Source organism: Medicago sativa, chromosome 2 (genome assembly GCF_051527215.1).
Source record: "Medicago sativa cultivar Bolivia chromosome 2, Bolivia_mono, whole genome shotgun sequence".
Lineage (NCBI taxonomy): Eukaryota > Viridiplantae > Streptophyta > Magnoliopsida > Fabales > Fabaceae > Medicago > Medicago sativa.
Genome location: NC_140750.1, coordinates 74673520 through 74696029, shown reverse-complemented (window position 1 = coordinate 74696029; position 22510 = coordinate 74673520). Strand labels below are relative to the sequence as shown.

The following is a 22510-nucleotide window of genomic DNA, read 5'->3' as shown; positions in this document are numbered from 1 at the left end:
GTCATTTTTGATGAAATTCTTTGTGTTTTTTCTATAATACCCTTGCTCATTTATTATTTCATTCTATTATTTCTCTCTCTACAATAAATAAGTAAGGGTATTATTGATAAACCAATAATTAATGTTGCATTGAAACTTGAAAGGGACAAGTAAAATGAAACAAAATAATTCTCCAAAATGGACAAGTATTGTGAAACGGAGGGAGTATTTAATACTTCACAAATTTTTATGAGGGTATATTTGTAAAAACATTCAAAAAATTGCAACAACTAATAATTATCTTGGTTTTGATGATTTTTGGTTTCTTTTCTTATATAAAGTACCGGATGGAGTACAACCCTAAATAAAAATGATTAGGCACCTATCCACCAATTTTTTTTTAAACAAAAATATTATGTAAATTGATAAATTATTTTTTTAAGACAAAAAAAGTTCAATACTATATAATTCATCATATGTTGTTCTGTCTTATGTTATGTTGTTATGTCTTATATTATTTTGTTCAAAACTTATATTTCACCAAATTAAACACAACCTTAATACTGTCTGTATTGACAAAGAAGAAAAGATTTAGTGTAGTAAATTTTTTCTAGAAGAGTAGTAAATTTTAGTTCTAAACGTGAAGAAAAGATTTTGACACGATTGGTTGGTTTTAACTACACAACTTGGATTAAAATTTTCAATTTAGAATAAACGAATATTTTGATTTGTATGAGCCGACAAAATCCCGAGTGAATGTGTTTTCTGCAAAGTGCGAACCCACCACTGTCCACGAGCAAGTAAGCACATATCAAACAAAAACAATTTCTTTTCTTATTACTTCAAAAAAAAAAAAAATTGGTTTGGTTACCAACAATTTTGAAACTAAACTGAAAGAGATTGATCCAGTTCAATTTGGTTTGGTTGATTCATTTTGGTTTTCAAAAAGTTTTAAGATTTGATTTGGTTTTTTATATATTTTTTTAACGACACTAATAATAAACATAATTTGGTTAAAAAATGCTTGAAGGACACTCGTTAACAATACTAAAAAAATAATTAGTTCGGTTTAGAATATTAAATTTTAGTCTAGAAGTCCTAGCTCAACTGATAAATGCCGAAATTGCAAGGTCGGACGCCGTGATCTAAGTTCGAACTCAGGACCTCACAGTTGTGTGTGGGTTTATTTTCAGTGGATTACAACTTCATCTCAAAAAAAAAGAATATTAAATTTTAATTTGTTTAAAAATTAGTTATGATTCGGTTCAAAATCATAGAGCCGAACCCTTAAAACAATTCGGATCGGTTCAATACAAACCCTTCGATCATGTACAAACTTACATACAACCCTAATACACATGTTATAAATACCCTCTAAACTATTGGAGCTTGCATAAATCCCCTTAGTCTATAAATAGGATTGCAGGCTAAGTCTCACGTTACAGCCTCAATACTTTCACTCATGAGGAATTATAATATGATCATAAGACCAAATAAATAGTTTTTGGTCACACACACATAAAAAATACATTTTTTTAATAATAAAGAGAAAATTGATAAAAAAAAATGATTGAAAGTTGTAAGGATAATCTATTTATGTATGTGTCCAGATACTATTGATGATAATCAGAGCAGCTTTGTTGTAAGGAAAGATGTTTTTTTTTTTTTTTTCATTTCAAGCTTTGGTCAAACATAGCCTGAGTGAGAGTAACATCTTCTCGTGAATGTGCATGGGTACGGTGGCATTGCAAGCCGGTGCAAAATTGTGAAATAAAACCGAAATTTGTCTTCTTCCATTGGTTAATGTCCTTTATTATTCGTTAACTTTTCTAGGGGATATGAACCATTTTGTATTGTGGTCGAGTAATTTAACTAATGAGTAAATTGCAAATTGCATTCCCCTCCCCTTAAAGATGTTTAAATTACACTCATCTCCCCTCTTATGTTAAAATATACATTCACCTCCCTTGAAAAGTAAAACTTATATTTCTCTCCCCTATAAGATGCTTGAATTACAACCCACTCCCTTAATAATTAAATATACACTACACTTTAATCTATTTTCGCATAAATAAATATTTTTATGATATATATTAATTTTGAGCTACCATTTAAGAAAAATAAATTCATTTCTTTATTATTTAAATGTCAACGATAATTAAATTTAAATATTTTTGTATTAATTTTATAATTTAGAGTATAAAATTAAATTTTAAATAACCATGCTTTATTGTCTTTAGTAATTTTTTGCATATTTTAATTTTATTTTGGGTTGTTTCCTATTTTATAATAGGGTTTAAAACTATATTATAATGAAATTGTGAATCAAAAATAGCGAAAAATATGTATTCAAATTTTGAATATATTAAAATAAACCAGCAATACTATTTTTTTCGAAGTGTGTTAGATTTTTTTTTTTTGCTAGACTATTAGAAATTAAAAAAAAAATATTGAGGGAGTAAAGTGTAGATTTTAACATAAGAGGGGAGGGGAATGTAATTCAAGCTTCTCTTAGGGGAGGGGAGTGAAATATTTTCTAATATGTTTTGAATAAGAGGAGAGGGGGGTGTATATTTTAACATAAGAGGGGAGGGGAGTGTAATTCAAGCATCTTTGAGGGGAGGAGGGTGTAATTTACTCTTAACTAATTTGAGTTAAGGATGAGTTATTGGAGGTACTTAACTCAAACTTAGACGAATAAAATCAACTAAGCTAACGATTAAGGTTTTGTTGGTAAGAATAAATAAAATGACAAAGAGTTGATAAGTTAATTTATCACGGATGAATTTACAGGGGATGATTTATAAGCTAGTTTATAGTTGACAGCGCATATACTAGTTTATTAAATTTATGGTGTTTGGTAAAATTGACGATTGAAAGACGGGAATCATGCTAATACCGAAGGGGATTGGAAAAGTTTGTGGAATTGGAAGGGTCCTCATCGTATTCAAACTTTCATTTGGTTGGTTGCTCATGATCGCATCTTAACTAATTATCGTCGAAGTAGATGGGGTGTTGGCATATCCCCAATTTGTCCTTGTTGTGGGAGTGAGGATGAGACTACTCTTCATGCACTCAGAGACTGCACTTATGCAACTCAGGTATGGATCAGACTTGTACCTTCATATTATATAACTGACTTTTTTTCCTTTGATTGCAGGAATTGGGTTTTTACAAACCTCAACAAGCGTTGGAACAGAGATCCCAACTCTAAGTGGAAGACAACTTTCATGACTACTTGCTAGTATATTTGGAAATGGCGGAACAAGACAGTCTTCGAGGAAAATTTCCAGAGACCGGAGAATCCCACAACTATCATCCAAAAGTTTACTAGTGAAATTGAAGATTGTACTCTTAATCAGTTTCAAATGGATCTTCGACACACCGAAACAATTTATATTGGCTGGAAATATCCTCAAGAGGGATGGATCAAACTCAATTGTGATGGAGCGTGCAAAGAGAATGGAGATCGCTCGGGATGTGGAGGCCTAGTTCGGGATGCTAATGGTAGATGGATCAAAGGTTTTGTCCGCAAGATTGGCGCTTGTGATGCTCTTCATGCAGATATGTGGGGTATGTACCTTGGTCTATAGTTGGCTTGGAGGGACGGTATTTCTCATCTTTGCGTTGAAAGTGACTCAAAGTTGCTTATTGACATGGTAACAAATAATTGCAAGATAAATGGGTGCCTAACAGAAGTGCTTGAAAAATTAGGGGCGTATTCAAAATATTTTGAATCGTAATTGGCAGATTCAGGTTCATCACACTTTGAGAGAAGGCAACAGAAGTGCTGATTGGCTTGCCAACTTCAGCCTTACCATGAATTCTTGAAATTTTATTCTTTTGGAAACCCCTCCTAGTGAGCTCAATAGTCTACTCTTTGATGACATCTCTGGAGCTTGTATGCCTAGAAATGTTCGTTTAAGTGTTTAGTTTTCTCTTTTGGGCTTCGGCCCTCTCTTGTACCAAAAAAAAAAAATTTGACGATTGAAGTCGTCTATAATTATGAAATGACATATGAAAATATGTGCATTAATTAATGTATTTTTTTCATTTAAGATTACAAGGTAAAATGGAGATAAAAATAATAAGATATAAACTACTTAAATTAGTTTAACAAAAATCATTATAAGCTCATGAAAATATATAGACAATAAGTTTGTGTAAAAATAATAGTTACTAAACATGTTTTTTTTTTTAATCGTATGAGCTTATAAGGTATAAGTTTATTTTTATGTGTTGCCAAACATACACTATCTATTAACATTTATCATTAAAAGGAAAACCATACTGTACTATTGTTTTTAAAGTCTTGTTAACATGTGCCCTTAGGATAATTGTTAAGAAATTAAAAATTGAAACAATCGACAACTTTCATATAAAAAAAGTTACTCCCTCCGTCCCGGAATAACTGACCCATTTTCTAAAAAAAAATGTCCCAAAATAACTGACCCATTTCAATTTTCAATACAACTTTCATCATTTCCAATACAATATAACACTAAATAATACTACCTCCGTCCCGGTATAATTGACCTACTTTGGTTTTTCACACAGATTAAGAAAAGTGTATAAATAATATATTGTATAACACTAAATAATACTACTTTTATCATTCCCAATACAATATATTCCACTTTCCCCTTTATTTATACACTTTTCTTAATCTGTGTGAAAAACCAAAGTAGGTCAATTATACCGGGACGGAGGGAGTACTTTTTAATATTTCAACGTATTAAATACACAAATTTAAGATAAATTTTTTACTTTAAACTTATTCTTGATCATCATAAATGCATCTGTCAACATTTCTATTGTTTTTATTGGTGACATTTTAATAAGAATGGACTTGCCATCCAAGCCAACAGTAATATTTAGTGTACATAGTAGATTTATTATTTTGTTAGTCAAATTTAATTTAATTTACATAGGAAAAAAATAAAGTGGACACAATTAAGGTACGATGACAACACATAATTAAGAACCATTTGCCATCGAACCAACTAGATGATTATTGTTTTTGTACAATATTTATTATATATTGTAAAAAAAAATATGTAATATAAATAAAAGTATATTAATAAAAAATAATGTATTTTTAAATTTAAAACAAGTTTTGTAAAAATAAATAAATAAAAATACTTAAAATGACCTTATAATTAGAGCAAGTGCTTAGGGTCAATTGAAAAATACTCATAAACAATTAATAAAAAAAATGCTAACATGATCTCAAGAGACAAAGATACATGCTAAAAATATTTAAAAAAAAGTTGCGACTGATTTAACTTTAAAAATAGAAAATTATAGAAATTAGCAAGAATGAGATGAGATGAGATTATTTGTACTGGGAAGGGGAGATCATCTTTCGGATGGTCAATAGATATCAGACCTTCCAGAAGGTTTTTTTTTTGTGTCCAATCGAACTCGAACTTTATATATTTTATACATTGGTCATACCAACTGAACTATCCTTACGAGGATCATTTCACGAAGGTTTACTAAACGAAAGATTATCCCTCTTAATATAAGAAAGGAATATGTTGTGGAAAACTTATTATTACCCTAACCTCATTGGCTGCCACATCCCACAATTAGGGGTAAAACATGTCTAAAAATTACTTTATGTAACTAAATGACCTCACTTAACTAATGTGATGTCATGTAACCGAAAACAACTAATAGTCTAGCTTATTTGCTCATGAGACTAATGTTTCCATTACATGCCAACTAAACAAAATGAAAAAAAATTTCTTTTGTAACAAAGGACTAAAAATCAGATCTACATCAATCAAATACCTTACTCTTATTACATTTCCCAATGTCACTTCAAATTCAAATTTTTGTTTCCCTCCCTTCACTTATTTCAAATTTTCTGTTCCTATAAGATACTCTCTTCTCACATAAAATATGTGGGAAGCTATCTTCTCTCCCACTTTTCATTATTTAACTTTTGTCTCTTTTCAACTTCTTGTCTCAATATCTTTTCTTGTCTTCAATACCTCTACAAAAAGAAAAACAGGGTAAGTAAATGATGAAAAACGAGTAAGTAATTGATGGAAAAAACACGGGTAAGTGAATGATCCTTATAGTCTTACTGTGTTTGTGTATTTTATTTGTTTTCATTTCTATTGGATTTAAGCAATGCTGTTTTCAAAAATCTATGTAACAAGTAATTTGTCAAAAAAAAAATTGAAAGAAAATCTACACAAAATGCATGTTTTGACATATTTCTACTTTCTTTCATATACATACTTTCTTGTGTTAAAAAACCAAATCAATAATACACAAACACATAAATTCCTTACTGCACTTTTTCTTTTTTGTTAATCTCATTATTTGTCATTTTCATCTTCAACTTCATTTTTGTGATCATGGAAATGTTTTTTTTCCAGGAAAGTTGAACAATGTTCTTATCTCACCAACAAACATCAAAGAAATGTATGGATACATAAATGATGAAAAACAACTTGAAGAGTTTGATTATGAAGTTTTCTATGTAGTTATATATGTGTTTTTAACTTCTATCAGTTTGTAACACCGGCTGTTAATAAGAAAATAAATATATATGCAAAAGGAAGAAAAGAGTTCAGTTATAGTTGTGCCACTTCCAAAGGTAACCCACAATGGATGGAAAACTAATTTTTAAAAATGATAAATTTTAAAGGTAACTCCTTTTGAAAATTTGATTTGAAATACAAATAGAGGAGAATGAGATGATGAGTAATGTGCAATTTTTTTTTTTAAGTCACAGGAAGGAGACTGGTTGTGGCTGAAAGGTGGTCGGTGTTGGTAGTACATGGTGGAGATGAAGAAGAAAAAGAAAACTAGAGAGGTTAAGTTGTTTTGGGTTCAGAGAGATTGAAAATGATAATGAATTTGTTTGGTTAAAAAAATTACTATTAATTATTATTAAATAATAACAATAGATAAAAAGTTTGTGTATTTTTTAAGAAAAAGTTGATGTTTGGTAAAGAATATCAGTATATCAGGTGTGAACAGTTGATAAATGTGATGATAAAAAAAAATTAAATTAAGCAATAGAAAAAGAGTCCTGAAAACCTGATAGATGCAATTTTTTTTTTTTGTATAAATGAGTGGTCGAAAAAATTGTTGCAATGAAAGATGAAGTGGGAGATAAATCAATGCCACTACTGCCTTGTGATCTCTAACAGCGGGAGAATAAAAAATTTAAAAGTTTCAGATTTAAATTTAAATTTATGCCATAATTATAATAGCTGCAATGCCTCTAAAAATATAATAACTGCAATGAAGGGTAATAAATCAACAATAGATACAATGCCTTTAAAAAATTGTGCACACCCAGAAGAAGAAAATAGAAAACATGCATGTTCCAAACAAAATAAACAAAAAGAAGGAATATAATATTTGTTCGTTTCAGTCAAAGTTAATAGTCTAACCAAATAAATGGAGGATCTAAAAAAATGCAAATTTACAAAAAATAAAAATGCATATTTTAAAAATAGAGAAGAAGAAAAAAACAGTACAAAATTCTGACCTAGATTTGGACCAAAACATACAAGATGGGAGAAAAGCTCTTTTCCGGCATGGTGGTTGCAAGCTCCCGCGCGGTGGTCACCGACGAAGGTAGTCCGATCTTGATTTTTCTTAATGGGTTTTGTAGAGGAGATGGAGGGGACTCTTTTTATGATGATGATTTTTCAAAATCTTGCATGTGGTTGTCGAGATCTAGCCAAAAAGATGGTTGTAGGTATATTTAAAAACATCTTTGACCGGAAAATAAATTTGATAGAATAAAACTATAGATGAAAAGGAGAGAATGAAGATGATAGAACAACAAAACGAGCCCGGAAAACACATTGAGGGAGACCGTAAAATTTGTTGCGGCGGCTAGGGATTGATAGAGGGTTGGGAGAGTTTTCCAGAACTTCTTTGGTGAAGAGAGAGAAAAATAACATTGAAATGAATATTGTGTGTGTTGGATAAAGTTAAATGAAAAATAATAATAATAATAATAATAATAAGAAAATTATAAAAAAAGACTCTTTCAACCGAGATAGAGAGAGGAGTATATGCTTTTTTGTTTGAAAATTTGAGAAATTAGTGTAACATAATAATAATAATAATAATAATAATAATAATAATTCAATTTACCTAAAAAAATAGCTTCATTAATGATATCTTACACATATGTCAACCTTTTTTTTAAGCCAGCTATGTCAACCTTTTTTTTAAGCCAGCGAATAAATGATATTTTACACATATGTCTACCTTTTTTTTTTAAGGAACACATATATCTAACAAGGAACACATATGTCTAGCATGTGTCATTGATTTTTTGGTAGTGGCCGGGGTTTGAACCCCAGACCTTGCATATTTTTATGCATTGTCCAACAAACTGAGCTAAGCTCACGAGAGGACAGCATGTGTCATTGATTAAACTAACTTTCATATACTTAATAGGTTGGCATTTATAAAAAATTGTTCCTCCTAAAATCTTTTTACTATTTAGAATATCACCCCATTTAAAAAAAAAAAAAGAATATCACTCCATTTCAATTCTACAATGATATTCAACCATAATAGACTAAAATACACTGGATATATGAACAATGACTAAAATTTCATAAAAAACCAAAATGCATAGGAGAAGTTGACATTGATTAAATTAAACAATACAAAAGTTGTCATCAATAAAATGCATGAGAGAATATGACATTGATTAAATTACACTATCAGACACTTGACAATTTTTCAATAATAAAATTTTAGAAGGGTTTGTCTAACATGTGCAATATTGCACATGTTAAGGAAACTAAATGTAGTAACTTTTCATTAAAAAATACCAATTATTATTAAAAAGTTGTCTATTTAATATAGAATACACAAGTTCTAATACAAACTTACCATTTTAAATTTCTTAACATGTGCAAATTTGCACATGATAGAAAAACCCCCATTTTAGAATTATATCAAATAAACATGATAAGTAGTTCCTAACTAAACTAACTTTGATACACATGACAAGTTGTCATTTATAAAAAAAAAAATTGTTCATGGTAAAACATTTATACTATTTAAAATATCAACTCACTTCAATTTTGTAAAGATATTGAATCTTCGACAACTAAAATGTAAGATATACACGGGGTTTGTCTAAAGTTTTCTAAATAACTTAAATGCATGTCAGAATTGTGCATTGACAAAATTTGAATTGTGCATTGACAAAATTTTCAAACGTAACTCAAATACACGGAATAAGTTGTCAGTGACTAAACTAACTTTGATACACGGGACAAGTTGATATTTACGAAAAAATTGTTCTTGCAAAAACGTTTATATTATTTAGAATATCATTGGCTTTAATTTTACAATTATATCGAACCTTCATCAACTAAAATGTGCGGGATAAGTTTTCATTGACTAAATTAACCTTGATTTACATGACAAGTTGTCATTTATAAACAATTGTTATTGCTAACACATTTAAACTATTTAGAATATCATCGCCTCACTTTAATTCTACAATGATATTCAACACTTATCAACTAAAATGTACGGGATGGATGGACATTGACTAAAATTTCGTAGATAACTGAAATGCATGAAAGAAGTGGGCATTGACTAACATTTTTAAAGGAACGTAAATGTATGGGATAAGTTGTCCCTGACTAAACTAACTTTGATACACAGAACCAATTGTTATTTATAAAACTTTGTTCATGTGAAAACATTCCGGCTATTTTTAATATCACCCCACTTCAATTCTATAATGATAATGAACCCTCATAAACTAAAATGAACGGGATAAATGGGCATTGACTAAAATTTCAAAAATAAATCAAATTCACGGGATAAGTTTTTCATGCTAAATTGTTTAAATTATTTAGAATATCATCAGTTCAATTCAATTCTACAATGATATTACACACTTATAAACAAAAATGCATGAGATTGGTCGACATTGATTAAAAATGCATGTTAATGTCAAGTCAAACTAATTTTGATACACGAGACAAGTTGATATTTACGAAAAAATTGTTCTTGCGAAAACGTTTATACTATTTAGAACATCACATGGCTTTAATTCTACAATTAAATCAAACCTTCGTAAACTAAAATGCACGGGGATAAATTTTCATTGACTAAACAAACATTGATTTACAGGACAAATTGTCATTTATAAAAAATTGTGTTTGCTAAGACGTTTAAACTATTTACAATAGCATCGCCTCACTTTAATTCGAGAATGATATTGAACACTTATCAACTAATGATACCGAACTCTCATAAACTAAAATGCACGTGATAAACGAGCATTAATTAACATTTCAAAAATAAATCAAATTCACGGGGTAAGTTTTTCATGCTAAAATGTTTAAACTATTTAGAATACCAACACTTCAATTCAATTCTACAATGATATTACACACTTATCAACTAAAGTACACGAGATAAGTCGACATTGATTAAAAATGCGTGGGAGAAGTGAGCATCTTTCAGAAGTAACATAAATACACGGGAGAAGTTGTTACTGACTAAACAAACTTCGATACACATAACAAGTTGTTATTTATAAAAAAATTGTTCCTTTTAAATAGTCCTACTATTTATAATATCACCTCTTTAAATAATTATTATGCACATGACAGGTAGTCACTACTAAAAAGTTAAAAGTAATTGCTATACACAAGACATGTTTTTTGAAGGAAAAAACTAAAAAAACTAAAATACACGGGTCATGTTACTCATATAAATTTTAAAATAATTATGATTCACGGGATAATTCATCGCTGATACATATTATAAAATTATTGTTATATAAATAATTATTATGCAACATGTGACAAGTCATCGCTAATACATATGATAAAATTTATTATACACGGGACAAATTATCACTTCTTGAAAGTTAAAAATAATAATTATAACCGAAAAATGTTGTCATTGATAAACTTTTAAAATGATTATTGTACACATCCTTAAAAAAATGATTATTGTACACATGACAAGTTGACAAACATATTTTAAATTTTTATAAGTCGATGTATTTTTCAGGAGGAAAATTATATAAATTGATATTATTATTGTTTAAACCTGCAAATAATTTTTTTTTTGAAATTATATAAATCGTTCGCACCGTGAATAATACCGACAAGTTAAGAAATAAATAATAAATGGTAAAAATTAATAATAATAATAATAATAATAATAATAATAATATCGACATTATATATATATATATATATATATATATTATAAAATTAGTAATAATTAACTTTTAAATGGTATAAATTTAAACTATTTACAAATACTTAATGACGAGTTCAAACTATTAAAAATCATCCCCGATCAACCGGTACCCGTGCGGATGCACGGGTATTTTACTAGTTCTAAACAAAAAAAAAGACTATCCCTAATAAAAGTCATCATTGTATAGCCTGTGGGAAAAAGTGGTAAACAATAAAAGCCGATCAGAAATGAACATGACGTCAAAAAAGTAAAAGTTACTTGTAAACAGTGTTGTACTATTCTACTCCCTCCGTCCCTTAATGTAACCCCTTTGCATTTTTCACATTTCTTAAGAAAAGTTGTCAGTGTAATTAATGTGTCTGTTTTGTGTATTAATATTACCAAATTGTCCTTTGTTTGTATGTGTATTAAATTTGACTTTTCATATTTCAAGATAAGTTAGTAGTATTAATTAGGGATATGTTTAGGAAAAAAGTAATAAATGCATCTAGTAATTTGAAAAGGGGGTTACATTTAGGGACAAAAATAAAATCAAATGGGTGGTTACATTAAGGGACGGAGGGAGTACTTTACTGGCGACATTGAAATTGTAATCCAACTCAAAGATATGAAATGATGACAGGAATAGTGTATTGTGTTGTTTTTGTAAGGCAGATTAAAAATAGTATAGTGGACAAAATTGAGGTATGCATGCAGTAGCCTTCGTGACCAACCAAATAATACAAAATTATGGGCAAGTGCCTAATCTTAAAATATCTAAAGTTTATTAAGTCTCCAAGCCGTTATGAGCAAACCTCAACTTAAACCCGCAAAAACATCACATGTAAACGGATAATTAATGCATCTACTTAACTCTATGTCATTAATGTTATAATTTAAAGGATAAAAATGTTGAAATTGTTAGACTGAATGTTGTGATTGATGTTCAAACTTCGACTCTTCTACTTATGTGTTTGAGTTTTCAATGTTATTGTCATTTCATCCATCTACAAAAAATGTATGCATATAACTCTACGTCATTAACACAAAGACATTTGCATTAAATTGTTGCGCACGGCTCAAGATTGACAACTTTGGGAAAGATTACACTATCAATGCATGATATCTCCATTTTCCCATATCTTTGCATTCAATACTAAACCTAATACCAACTACATATATGTGCCAATATAGGTTGATCCAGTAGCTTATGATTTGATTCATATCCCACGAGGAATGTGGTTAACTTCCACAATCAGAGTTACAGCCTCGTTGGAGGGTAATTTGAACTGAAGTTTTCCTATTGATATTTTCTAAGCTTAAGGCCTGTTCTAATTTTGGTGAGTTTCTGAAACACAACTCACCTAAACTTTTATTTACCAAAAAATTATCCAATGAGATTAAAGCACACACATGACTCTAAGTCATTAACGTAACCCACCCGACTCCATGTCATTAATATCAAGACATCTATATTAAATTGCCGTATATGACTCAAAATTAACAATCGTACAAAAATTACACAATACCAATTAGGGGCGGATCTATAGCGTCACCAGGGTGTGCACTCGTAGACTCTTAGATCTTTAAATTTGCACAAATATTACACTTTTAAATTATTTAGTTTTTAAAAGTTGTAATTTTTATGATGAATCTATTTGGGTTGTTGAATTTTTGCTGGATTTCTTCTCTTACGAGAATGTTTTACGTTTCTTCTCTTCTTCAATATTGAGTTTTTTCAGTTTTATTTTTCATCCTATTAAATCGTCGAAATCCGACCATACAACCTGCCAAAACCGAAATCACGGTTAACCGAATCTGAAACGGACAAAGTTGCGGCTTGTAGTGTCACCTGCAGTTCACGACATATTGGGGTTTTGGGCCCAAACCCGTTCGTTGTCCACTCCTAGATGAAAGTGATGGATTTTGTTAGAATTCTGGATTTTATTGACGAAGATTAACAATCTTTTCACGCGATTTAATGGAATAGATTTATCTGGCAGACGATAGTATAATTAGGAAACCAAAATGTAATAATAATTAATTAAGGGACCAGTATGAAGACATTAATTAAGTTAAGAGACCAAATATACAATTTACACGTGTGCGAGCTTTCGGCTATCTTCCTTGGTGTTAAAGTAGCTCTAGACAAGGGTGGCCAACAAATCTTTGTTGAGTGTGATTCTAAGGTGATTGTGGGTCTACTTGTGTCCTTGCATGGTAGTTTGACAAAGTTTGGGTCGCCTTTAGATGGTCAATATCATATTTTTTTTATTATGTTTCAATTTTTTTGTTTATTTCCAGGTGTTGGTAACACTTCAAGTGTAGTTTTTCCTCGTGGTTTCTAGTTTGGTTGGGGATGTTTAGCCCCTTTATTTTACCTTAAAAAAGATGAGATGTTGAATAAATATAACATACGAGGTGTTCAGATATAATAAATTAATTTAGAAAAATGAAACATCAAAAGAAACAAACGAAGGAAATGGACTATAGTAATATGAGATTTTTTTTCTTCTTCAGAAATATGATATACATTATTTTTGTTTGTGTTAACTCTTTGATTTTTAAAGAAATGAGCTATAGTAATTTGGAATTGGTCAGTAAGTAAAATGTAGTAAAAAATTATTTTTATCACTAATTGAATTCAGATTTTCTCGAACGATTCATCTTACAAAAAACGTATTAACCACTTAAATCTAATTCGTTGGTCATGAAATATAAGCATTGGTGAGTTAAATAAATGATCTTTATAAATATTTAGAATTTCTTTATCTTAGAGATTAAAAATATATTTTTAAAATCATTTACTTAATCAACTATATAATCATTTACTAAAGATCTTTTAAAAAAAATCATTTACTAATGAAAACAACAACATTTAAATGCCCCCTAAAAAAAAAAAAGTTTAAATGTATAATAAATGTTGAATCAACGGCCAAGAAGGCTCTATCTAGTGAACTTCCTGAGCAAGTTGTTTGTTTTGGCCCTTTTGAGAGTTTGAAGTGTGTTTTATTATGTGAACCCCACACAATCATTGCTCTTCACTTTCATTGCGATTTTCTCTCAAACCACACTCAACAGATCTCCTCTTTCGCTCTTTCACCATCTTCATTTATTGCAACTGTAAGAAATAACTCAACCACATTTCTCTTTTTATCTTTTTTTTTTAATGCTCAATGTTTCTTTTATTTTGTTACTGAGAATAACGAGATTTTAAACCATCAACTACGTTCTTTTTTGTAACCATCAGCATTGTTATTACGTTTCATCTTCTTTTCATTTATTTCTTCCAAATCTTTATATATTTTTTTTTTAATTTTTTTTAATGGTTAATGTTTGTTTTATTATTAGTTCATGCTTTGTTCCTGCGAGGGTTTGTTTCAATCAATTTTCATGCTTTGTGATGGATTCTGTTTTCTTAGTGTTTATTGTTTGAGTTTGATTTTGAAAAAGTTTCGTTTTTTATGGTTAAAAGTTATGTTTGACGTGTTTTTGTTTTATTTGTTGTCAATGTATATATGTTACTCCAGTGATGGATGCTGTTTTGTTTTCATTTAACCTGTCCTTGATCATGTATTGATCTTGAAATTTCCTAAAGAAAGCTTCTTGTTTGTTTTGTTTTGTTTTGTTTTTCACAGGTGTGAGTGAATGCTACTTTTGAAATATGGCTTTTAAGGGTTCTGATAACTCAAATTTGAGCAATCCAGTTTCTTATGACGATGCTGATTATGATGATGATGTCCCTTTGTCAACAAGGTTATCCCGGATGTCGGATTCAAGAACATGCAGTAGCAACCGCGACCGCGATGTTCCTGTTAAGAAGAGGGGTAGTACTACTACAATAGCAGTTAAGAGGGGATTTGATAGCAGCAGTTCATTGCAAACTCCTGTTAAGAAATTAAAGGTGTTACCATATGATAATCTCGGTAAAGATAAAGAGAGTACTCCTCTGTCAAGGAGAGTTGAAATTCCAAACAAATCGACTGATAAATCATTTTCTTCATTGAAGAAAGAACTTGAATTGGTAGAAAAAGCATTTGAGGAATGTAAGAAGAAGAAACAACGAGAAGAGGAGAGATTGATTTCCATAAAGAGAGATTACGAGGAGTGCTCCAAAGAGCTCGGAAAGATGAAAATGGAAATTAGTAGTGCTAGCGAATCTCTCAAGAATTTGCAGGGAAAAATTGATGAATGTGGCAAGGATTTTGATGCAAAGAAAGTACAGCTCCGTTTGATGGACGACTTGATTGGAGATCGCAAGCAAGAGCTCAAGATAAAAGAAACAGAACTTCGTCAAGTCAAGGATAACGTTGATAAGGAAAGGAAATTTGACACTCTTTCCCGAAAAATTGCTGAATGTACTGTGGAACTTAAGACTAAAGAGAAAGAGCGCGATGCGATGAAAAAACAAATTGACGAACAAGCAGAAAGATTAGAGTCAGAAAGGAAGAAGTTACTGAAGGTAGTGCAATTAAATAAGAATGATCCACGAACTCAAATGATGGAGTTTGAGTCAATGAAGAAGCAATTTGAAGAAAAGGTTAAGTGGCTTGAGTTAAAAGAGAAAAGGTGTGAAGAAAGAGAGGTGGCGCTTGAGTCAAAGGAAAAGCTCCTTGAAGGCCATGCAAATGAGATCAAGTTAAAAGAGAATCAGCTCATAGGCGAAAGGAAGGAGTTTACATTGAAGTTGGAGAAATTTAATTACCAAACAAGGGAGCTTGAATCTGAAAAGAAGCATTTCAATAGCCAGGTGAAGGAGATGGAATCAAGAGAGAGGCAATTTGAAGAACGGTCGAAGCAGCTAGAGTTAAAAGAGGAGCAACTGAAAGGCCGAATGAAGGAGTTTCGTTCAAAAGAGGAGCAATTCAAAGGCCAAGTGAAGGACCTTCAGTCAAAAGAAAACCAACTTGATGTCTGGGTGAAGGAGCTCGAATCAGAAAAGAAGCAATTTGAAGGACAATTGAAGGAGTTCCAGTCAAAAGAAAAGTTATTTGAGGACCAAATGAAGGAGATTCAATCAATAAAGGATGAATATGAAGACCGAGGAAAGGAACTTAAGTCCAGAGAGGAGAAATTCAAAGCTCGAATGCAGGAGCTCAAGCGTTTTGCAAGCCAAATGGAGGATTTTTATTCAGAAGAAAAACAATTTGAAGGACAGGGGAAAGAGACTGAATCAGAAGACAAGAAGTTCAAAGTAGACGCGAAGGAGCTCAAGCCAAAAGAGAAGCAGTTTGAGGGATGCATGAAGGGTCTTGAGTCAAAGCCAAGTGAATTTGATGGACAACTGAAGCGGCCTGAGTTACGAGAGAAACAATATGATGCTTTAATAGAACCATTTGATGAAGAAACAGAATTCGGTAAATGTTTTTTTTTTTCTCCCTTTAATTTTATAACAATTTCATTTCAACCGTGTCTTTCAAATGTTGTTGATGTTTTTAATTACCTAATCTGTCTAGTTTATTAAAAACATGTTTAATCATGTTAATGTTCTATGTCTTAGTCAACTTGAAAATCTTCACTAATTTTCATATCAGATATCTTCATTACTACTAATTTGGAATATATTTTTTGCTTTAAACACAATATTTTTTTTTTCTCATTTTAGCAATGGCTTTATTGTTTATTTATAATATGATGATGATTGATGGATCAATATAAAGATCAATACATCGGTGCAGTTTTAATTTTTCAAGTTTATTGCAAATAGTGTTAAGCTTATGAGTTACAGTACAGGTTCAAATTTCATTATCCTTTCAAACTATGTGGGAGAGGTTTTTCACTATTTCATGCTATATAATATTATATAAAGTATATATTGTCACCTTGATTTACTGATCCTTGAATAAATACCGAGGAAGCTTAAATATGTGCTAGCTAATTATGCAGTTACATCGTACAGGTAATCAATTAAGTCCCACCGTTGATGAAAGAAGTTTGATGTTGCTCTCATGTGAGCAAACTGATGAACTTGAGCTGTCTGACGATGACATTCTAGGTAATCTGCAAGGCTTTTCAGATCCATCAAAAGTTGTTTTGGAAATAATACAGAACCCTATTATTAAAAAGTGTAAGATGGGAGATGATGCTGTTATTATTGAGGATAGCCACATTCATCTGCTTAATGAACTGAGGAGAATCTCACCGGATATTAGACCTCATGTAAAAGAAGAAGCAATGAAGTTAGCACTTGATTTGAAAGCTAACATAAGTCAAAACACTGAAAATTCAGCGGCTGTTCTTGGTTTTCTACTTCTTCTGTCAATTTATGGACTGGTTCCTTCTTTCGACGAAGAAGAAGTTTTGAAGCTTTTTGAACTTGTTTCTCAGCACAACTTAGCTGTAGTGCTGTTTGGGGCCATGGGTTTTGCAGATAAAATATCAGGCAAGATATCTTAAAATTATCTCTTAACTTTTGAACTATTCAGTCCCATCTGCTATGTTTTTTGTTAACTAGAACTTATTTATAACTATTCTGGTCAGTTTTGATAATTTGAAATTTTCTTGCACCTTGCAGATTTTGTTGATAATCTGAGAAAGAGAGAACAATATATTGAAGCTGTTAGATTCAGTTGTGCATTTAACTTGAGCAACAATAATCAATTAGTTGATCTCTTGCGAGAACACGTGCAGAATGCAAAACTGATTTCTGAGAGTACTTGCATGAAAACCAACTCCACTGAAATTAAGGTCCTTTTTTTCTTATTCAATTTTTATTTTATGAAACATTCCATCTTCACACCGTTTCATAATAGTTATAAATACTTTGAACTTGAACACAGGAAAAAGCCATAGATCAAGAAATTGCTAGTCTCGAAGCTGTAGTACAGTGTATTAGAGATAACAACCTAGAATCGGAGGATCTACTTAACAACATTGACGATCGTACTATCGAGCTGAAGAGACAGAACGGCAGATAGTCTTTTACTGGAATTAGTGAGTGGTAGACAAAACTTGCTGACACATTCTGTTGTAAATGAATTAACAGTGTTCATGTAATTAGCTTCAAACTCTTGCTAATTCTTGTAAATTGAACTGCTACTACCGATTTGTATCTCTCTCTTAAGGCTTTATTTGTACACTGTTGGATATAAATAAGATAATTGTTATCTAGTAGTTTATGAAACATTCCATCTTCATGCACTTGCATGTTAGTTATAAATAACATGATTGTGAACATAGGACATGACCGCTCTAATATCTGTGGATCTACTTAACTAGAAAGATTGGAAGCAGGTCATCATCTAAATGTTCAATGTTCAAATGAATTAACATGATACTATGCCTTTTTAGTTGATTCTTTTCCCTAATCATGCACATCTTTATCTTTATATAATACAAAAGCATACCTCTATAAGCGATAGTACACGTGACATCTTCTTGCTCTTCATCTCATTTAATGTTTTTCTGTCAACCAATCAAAATAGATATTGAATCATTTACTTTTTGTTAGCCAATCAAAATGGTTCAATGACTCATTTACTTTTCATGAGCCAATCAAAATTGATAATGACATGATTTTTTTTCCTATATATAGAGACAATTTGTTTTTCATTATTTTCATCTACACCTTCCTCCCATAAAAAATCGTTGTTTTCAACCCCATTCTCTTTTCTTTTATTTGTTTATTTCTTAATGACATGTTACTTTTTATTGTGATTTCTTATGTTGCTATTTTCTATTCATATTTTCTTTTAAATTTTTCTTTTGGTGCTTTTTTTCTATATTCTTTGTTTTTGACCGAATCTCTATTCATGTTTCTATTTTCTTTTGTAGATAACAAAAAAAAATTGTTTTTCCTTTAAAAAAAAATTGTTTTTATGGCTCCTTTGATTTATTTAAAACAGACAACAACAAAACTAATATTTTATAATTAAAACAAATAGATATTTGAGAGGACAAAGTTAATTAATTAATGGGCGTATAAATAATAAACAAAAAGAAGACCTTGCGTTAGTGTATAATGTTTTTGATTTTTTTAGTTTTATTTCCTTCATCCTTATGAAATATTTAAATGAATTCATACTATTATTAAAAATAATATTCTAATTAATGATTATTAAATTATTAAATTTTTTTAGAAAAAAATATTAATGTTTTATTCAACGCCATATCTTTGTATTCATTCATTTTTTTTTAAGGAGCATCCATTCTATTATCAAAACTTATAATCGCAAATGGTTTAAAAACGACTCCATATTTAATTCTTTCCACAATATTCGTTCCATCCTTGACTTCTACGGAAAAACAATACTTTTAAAACACTTCTCCAAACTTGAAAAATTAAAATTGATTGATTTTGAAATCGTAATCATAGTAATTTAAAAAAATAAATATGAAAATCACTTATTTTGGCTCAAGTTGTTTATGAACTCCATCAAATGATTTTTTTTTTGGAAAACTCAAATTTTAGTTACTTCGCGGTTGAACTCTTCTCTTAGGAACCATAAGGTTAACAAAAAAAAATATAAAGACACCTAAATACCCATTATTATTATTTTATGGAATAAATGCTCATTATCATTTTCCCTAAAAACAATCATACAATATACAACAATATAATTTCCACTAAACGGTCTTTATTACTTTTCTAAAAATAATGAAATTGAATATGTCATCATATTTTTACACCTATTCCTTTTTTAAAAGATGATATTCCATAGGTTTGTACTACATATAAATTTGCTTCTATTTAATGGTGTTTTTTTGTTAATGATACTAACAAAGTTTGATCTGCTTATACGATAAAGGATCAAGTTGCACTAACTTACACAAGTTAAGAGATCAATTTGACTTATATTAAAATTAAGGGACCAAACTGAGATTTTAAAATAAGTTTATGGGTTAAATTGACCAATTTTAAAGTTATGGGACTAAATTGAACTTTTAAAATTAGTTACAGGGCCAAAGTGACATTTAAGCCAAAGAAACAAAATTAACAATATGGAAAAATCATATAATTATAGAAATAGTAATAACAACAATATTTAAAAGGAGAATTAAATGATATTATTAGTATTAATATTTGCTATCATGTTTTTTTTTTAAATATGGTAACATGTCTTTAATTTTTTTTTTATAAGTTAATACTAAATTACTAATAGTAGCATTACAAAGGAAGGTAGACTCAATTGGTAAAGAATTGACTTAACTGCAAGGTAATTGATTTAACTTATGGTGTGCTTGCGCGAGGACTTCTTTAGTGAATGATTTACAAGTACCTCTCTAAATGCTCTTCGAGCCATGAGATTTGTTTTGACCCTAATGAGCTTCCGAAGCCTAACTCATCTAAATATTTTAGGGGTAATAGTCACTTTAGTCCCTGAATATGTAATGATTAGTCATTTTAGTCCTTCATTGTATCAAAATTTCAAAATAGTCCCTGATTGTGCATTATGTTAGTCAAAATAGTCCTTGACACTAAAATAACCTCTCAATGTTCGCAATAACTCTTTTCATATAGGGACTAAAATGACAATAAACGTGTACTTATAAGGACTAATATGACAATAAGTAAGTATATTGGAGGACTAATCTGACAATATTAATGAAATATTTTAAAGTTCAGGACTATTTTGACTAACAAAATGCACAATCAGGGACTACTTTAAAGTTTTGATACATTGAAGGACTATTTTGACTACCCATTACAATTTCAGGGACCAAAGTGACTATTACCCCAAATATTTTATCATTTTTTTTAAATTGTAAATTTAAAAAAAATTAAAAATGAAAAATCTCAACTTTTTGATTCAAAATGAAAGCCTAAATTTTAGCATATTATAAAAGTAAAAAGATCAATCGAAAACATTTTTTAGGAAAGATTATTCAATAAAATGGAAAAATCATATAATTATAGAAATAATAATAATAATAAAGTTTTGAAGAAGAAGCGAATGTTACCCAAAATTAAATTTGAACAATAACCGGTGATTTTTTAAATTCCAATTTTACTAATTTTCTGCAAAGTCTGTATTTCAAATTTTTTTAAAGTATATATGTCGTGTCCTTTTAATAGCATAATGCATGTAAAAGTCTTTTAATAACACTTTTTTTAATGCCTTTATGTCTAATTTTATAAATAAAAATGTACATGGGATAACTCTTTAACGATCATAGCACTAACGATTTTTGAGGTATAATATTTAATGAAGTTAATAAAATAAGAAACAAAAATCATATTGACTTTATTTTTAATAAAAAAAATATGTCGACGAATGTTGATTTTGTGAAAGGTATGAAATATGATTTCATCTATCTCCAATGATACTAGCCTAAATTTAAAATTTGTCTTTTTACTACTAGATTAAACCCTGAGAGTTGGAAAATCACAATTAACTAGACTAAATCCTGAGAGTTTATCATAATGCCAGGATTTCCGGTGGAGCCTACATTGGGTTGGGTAATCATGTTAGGTCAATAGCAATCACGCAAGTTAATTTGACACTACATCTTCACGCAGAACCTTAAAGCCCTAGACATATGGGTAATCTCATTTATATGTTGATCAAATTCTACTCTTTCTTCTGATATGTAGAACGTTAACTCACACTTCATACATTAATGTATTTTAATCAAGTGTGTAAATTTATGCATTCATAATTATGTGACGTAGTCATAAAAAGTAAAATAGAGACACAAACATGTTCAAAAATGTGGGTTAGTGGTGATTTCATGGATGTAGGTTTAAGCTCATTTCTTTCATGAGAAGGTATAAATGAAATTAGAAGCAAAGTGAACACGAAAAAGGACATTGAATATGAGAGAAATGATAAAAGAAAAAGATATGTAATGTGTTTTCTGTCATGAGTTGGAACCTCTAAATCCAAAGTTTTTCTTTTTACCACTAGATTAAACACTTAGAGTCGGAAAATCACAATGAAGTAGAAAATGCATTTTTAATTCAAATTAATCATGATAAATAGCATATTTATTATACATTAACCATCTCTCATCTTGGTTTTTTACTGAAAAAAGTTTATTGGTTTAATTGTTCTTGATTATTGGAATTACACTATGAAACACATTTTTCAAAAGTTGTTGGTAATTTTGTGAGTTTTTTGAAAGGGTTGAGAATTTCTCGATAATTAATTTACCAAAACATTAGACTCAATTAAAAACACACCACATCATTTAAAAATGTATAATAAACATGTATGTTGTCAAATTAACATAACATAAAAGTGACCAAAAATAAAAGAATTTGAAATAATACAAGTTGAATGAAAAAAATGGTATGAAAGAGAACAACATGGAAAAACTTAAATTTAATATTTTCTAGAAGAAGAATTAGACTAAACCAAAAAAAGTGTTATATCATTTT

At 29.8% G+C, this 22510-nt stretch overlaps 1 protein-coding gene and 1 long non-coding RNA gene across 3 annotated transcripts; one reads left to right on the top strand and one right to left on the bottom strand.

Annotated features, from left to right (window-relative positions):
- Nucleotides 1-5584: 5584 nt before the first annotated feature.
- LOC146950693 (uncharacterized) lies at nt 5585-7915 on the bottom strand. Its single transcript, XR_015025485.1, has 2 exons — nt 7496-7915; nt 5585-5980 (listed from the first exon to the last, which is right to left on the bottom strand). It is a non-coding gene; the product is annotated as an uncharacterized LOC146950693 (long non-coding RNA).
- Nucleotides 7916-14163: 6248 nt separating this feature from the next.
- Nucleotides 14164-18313, top strand: LOC146950692 (uncharacterized). 2 transcript variants are annotated; one of them, XM_085746664.1, is made up of 5 exons: nt 14164-14313; nt 14829-16547; nt 17090-17572; nt 17705-17877; nt 17970-18313. In XM_085746664.1, exons 2-5 carry the CDS (start codon nt 14855-14857, stop codon nt 18105-18107), a joined length of 2487 nt encoding a protein of 828 aa, XP_085602790.1. In that variant the 5' UTR covers nt 14164-14313; nt 14829-14854; the 3' UTR covers nt 18108-18313. The 2 variants fall into 2 exon arrangements, with proteins under 2 accessions (XP_085602790.1, XP_085602791.1); XM_085746665.1 differs by lacking the exon at nt 14164-14313 and having other exon boundaries at nt 14338-16547.
- The last annotated feature ends 4197 nt before the right edge of the window (nt 18314-22510 follow it).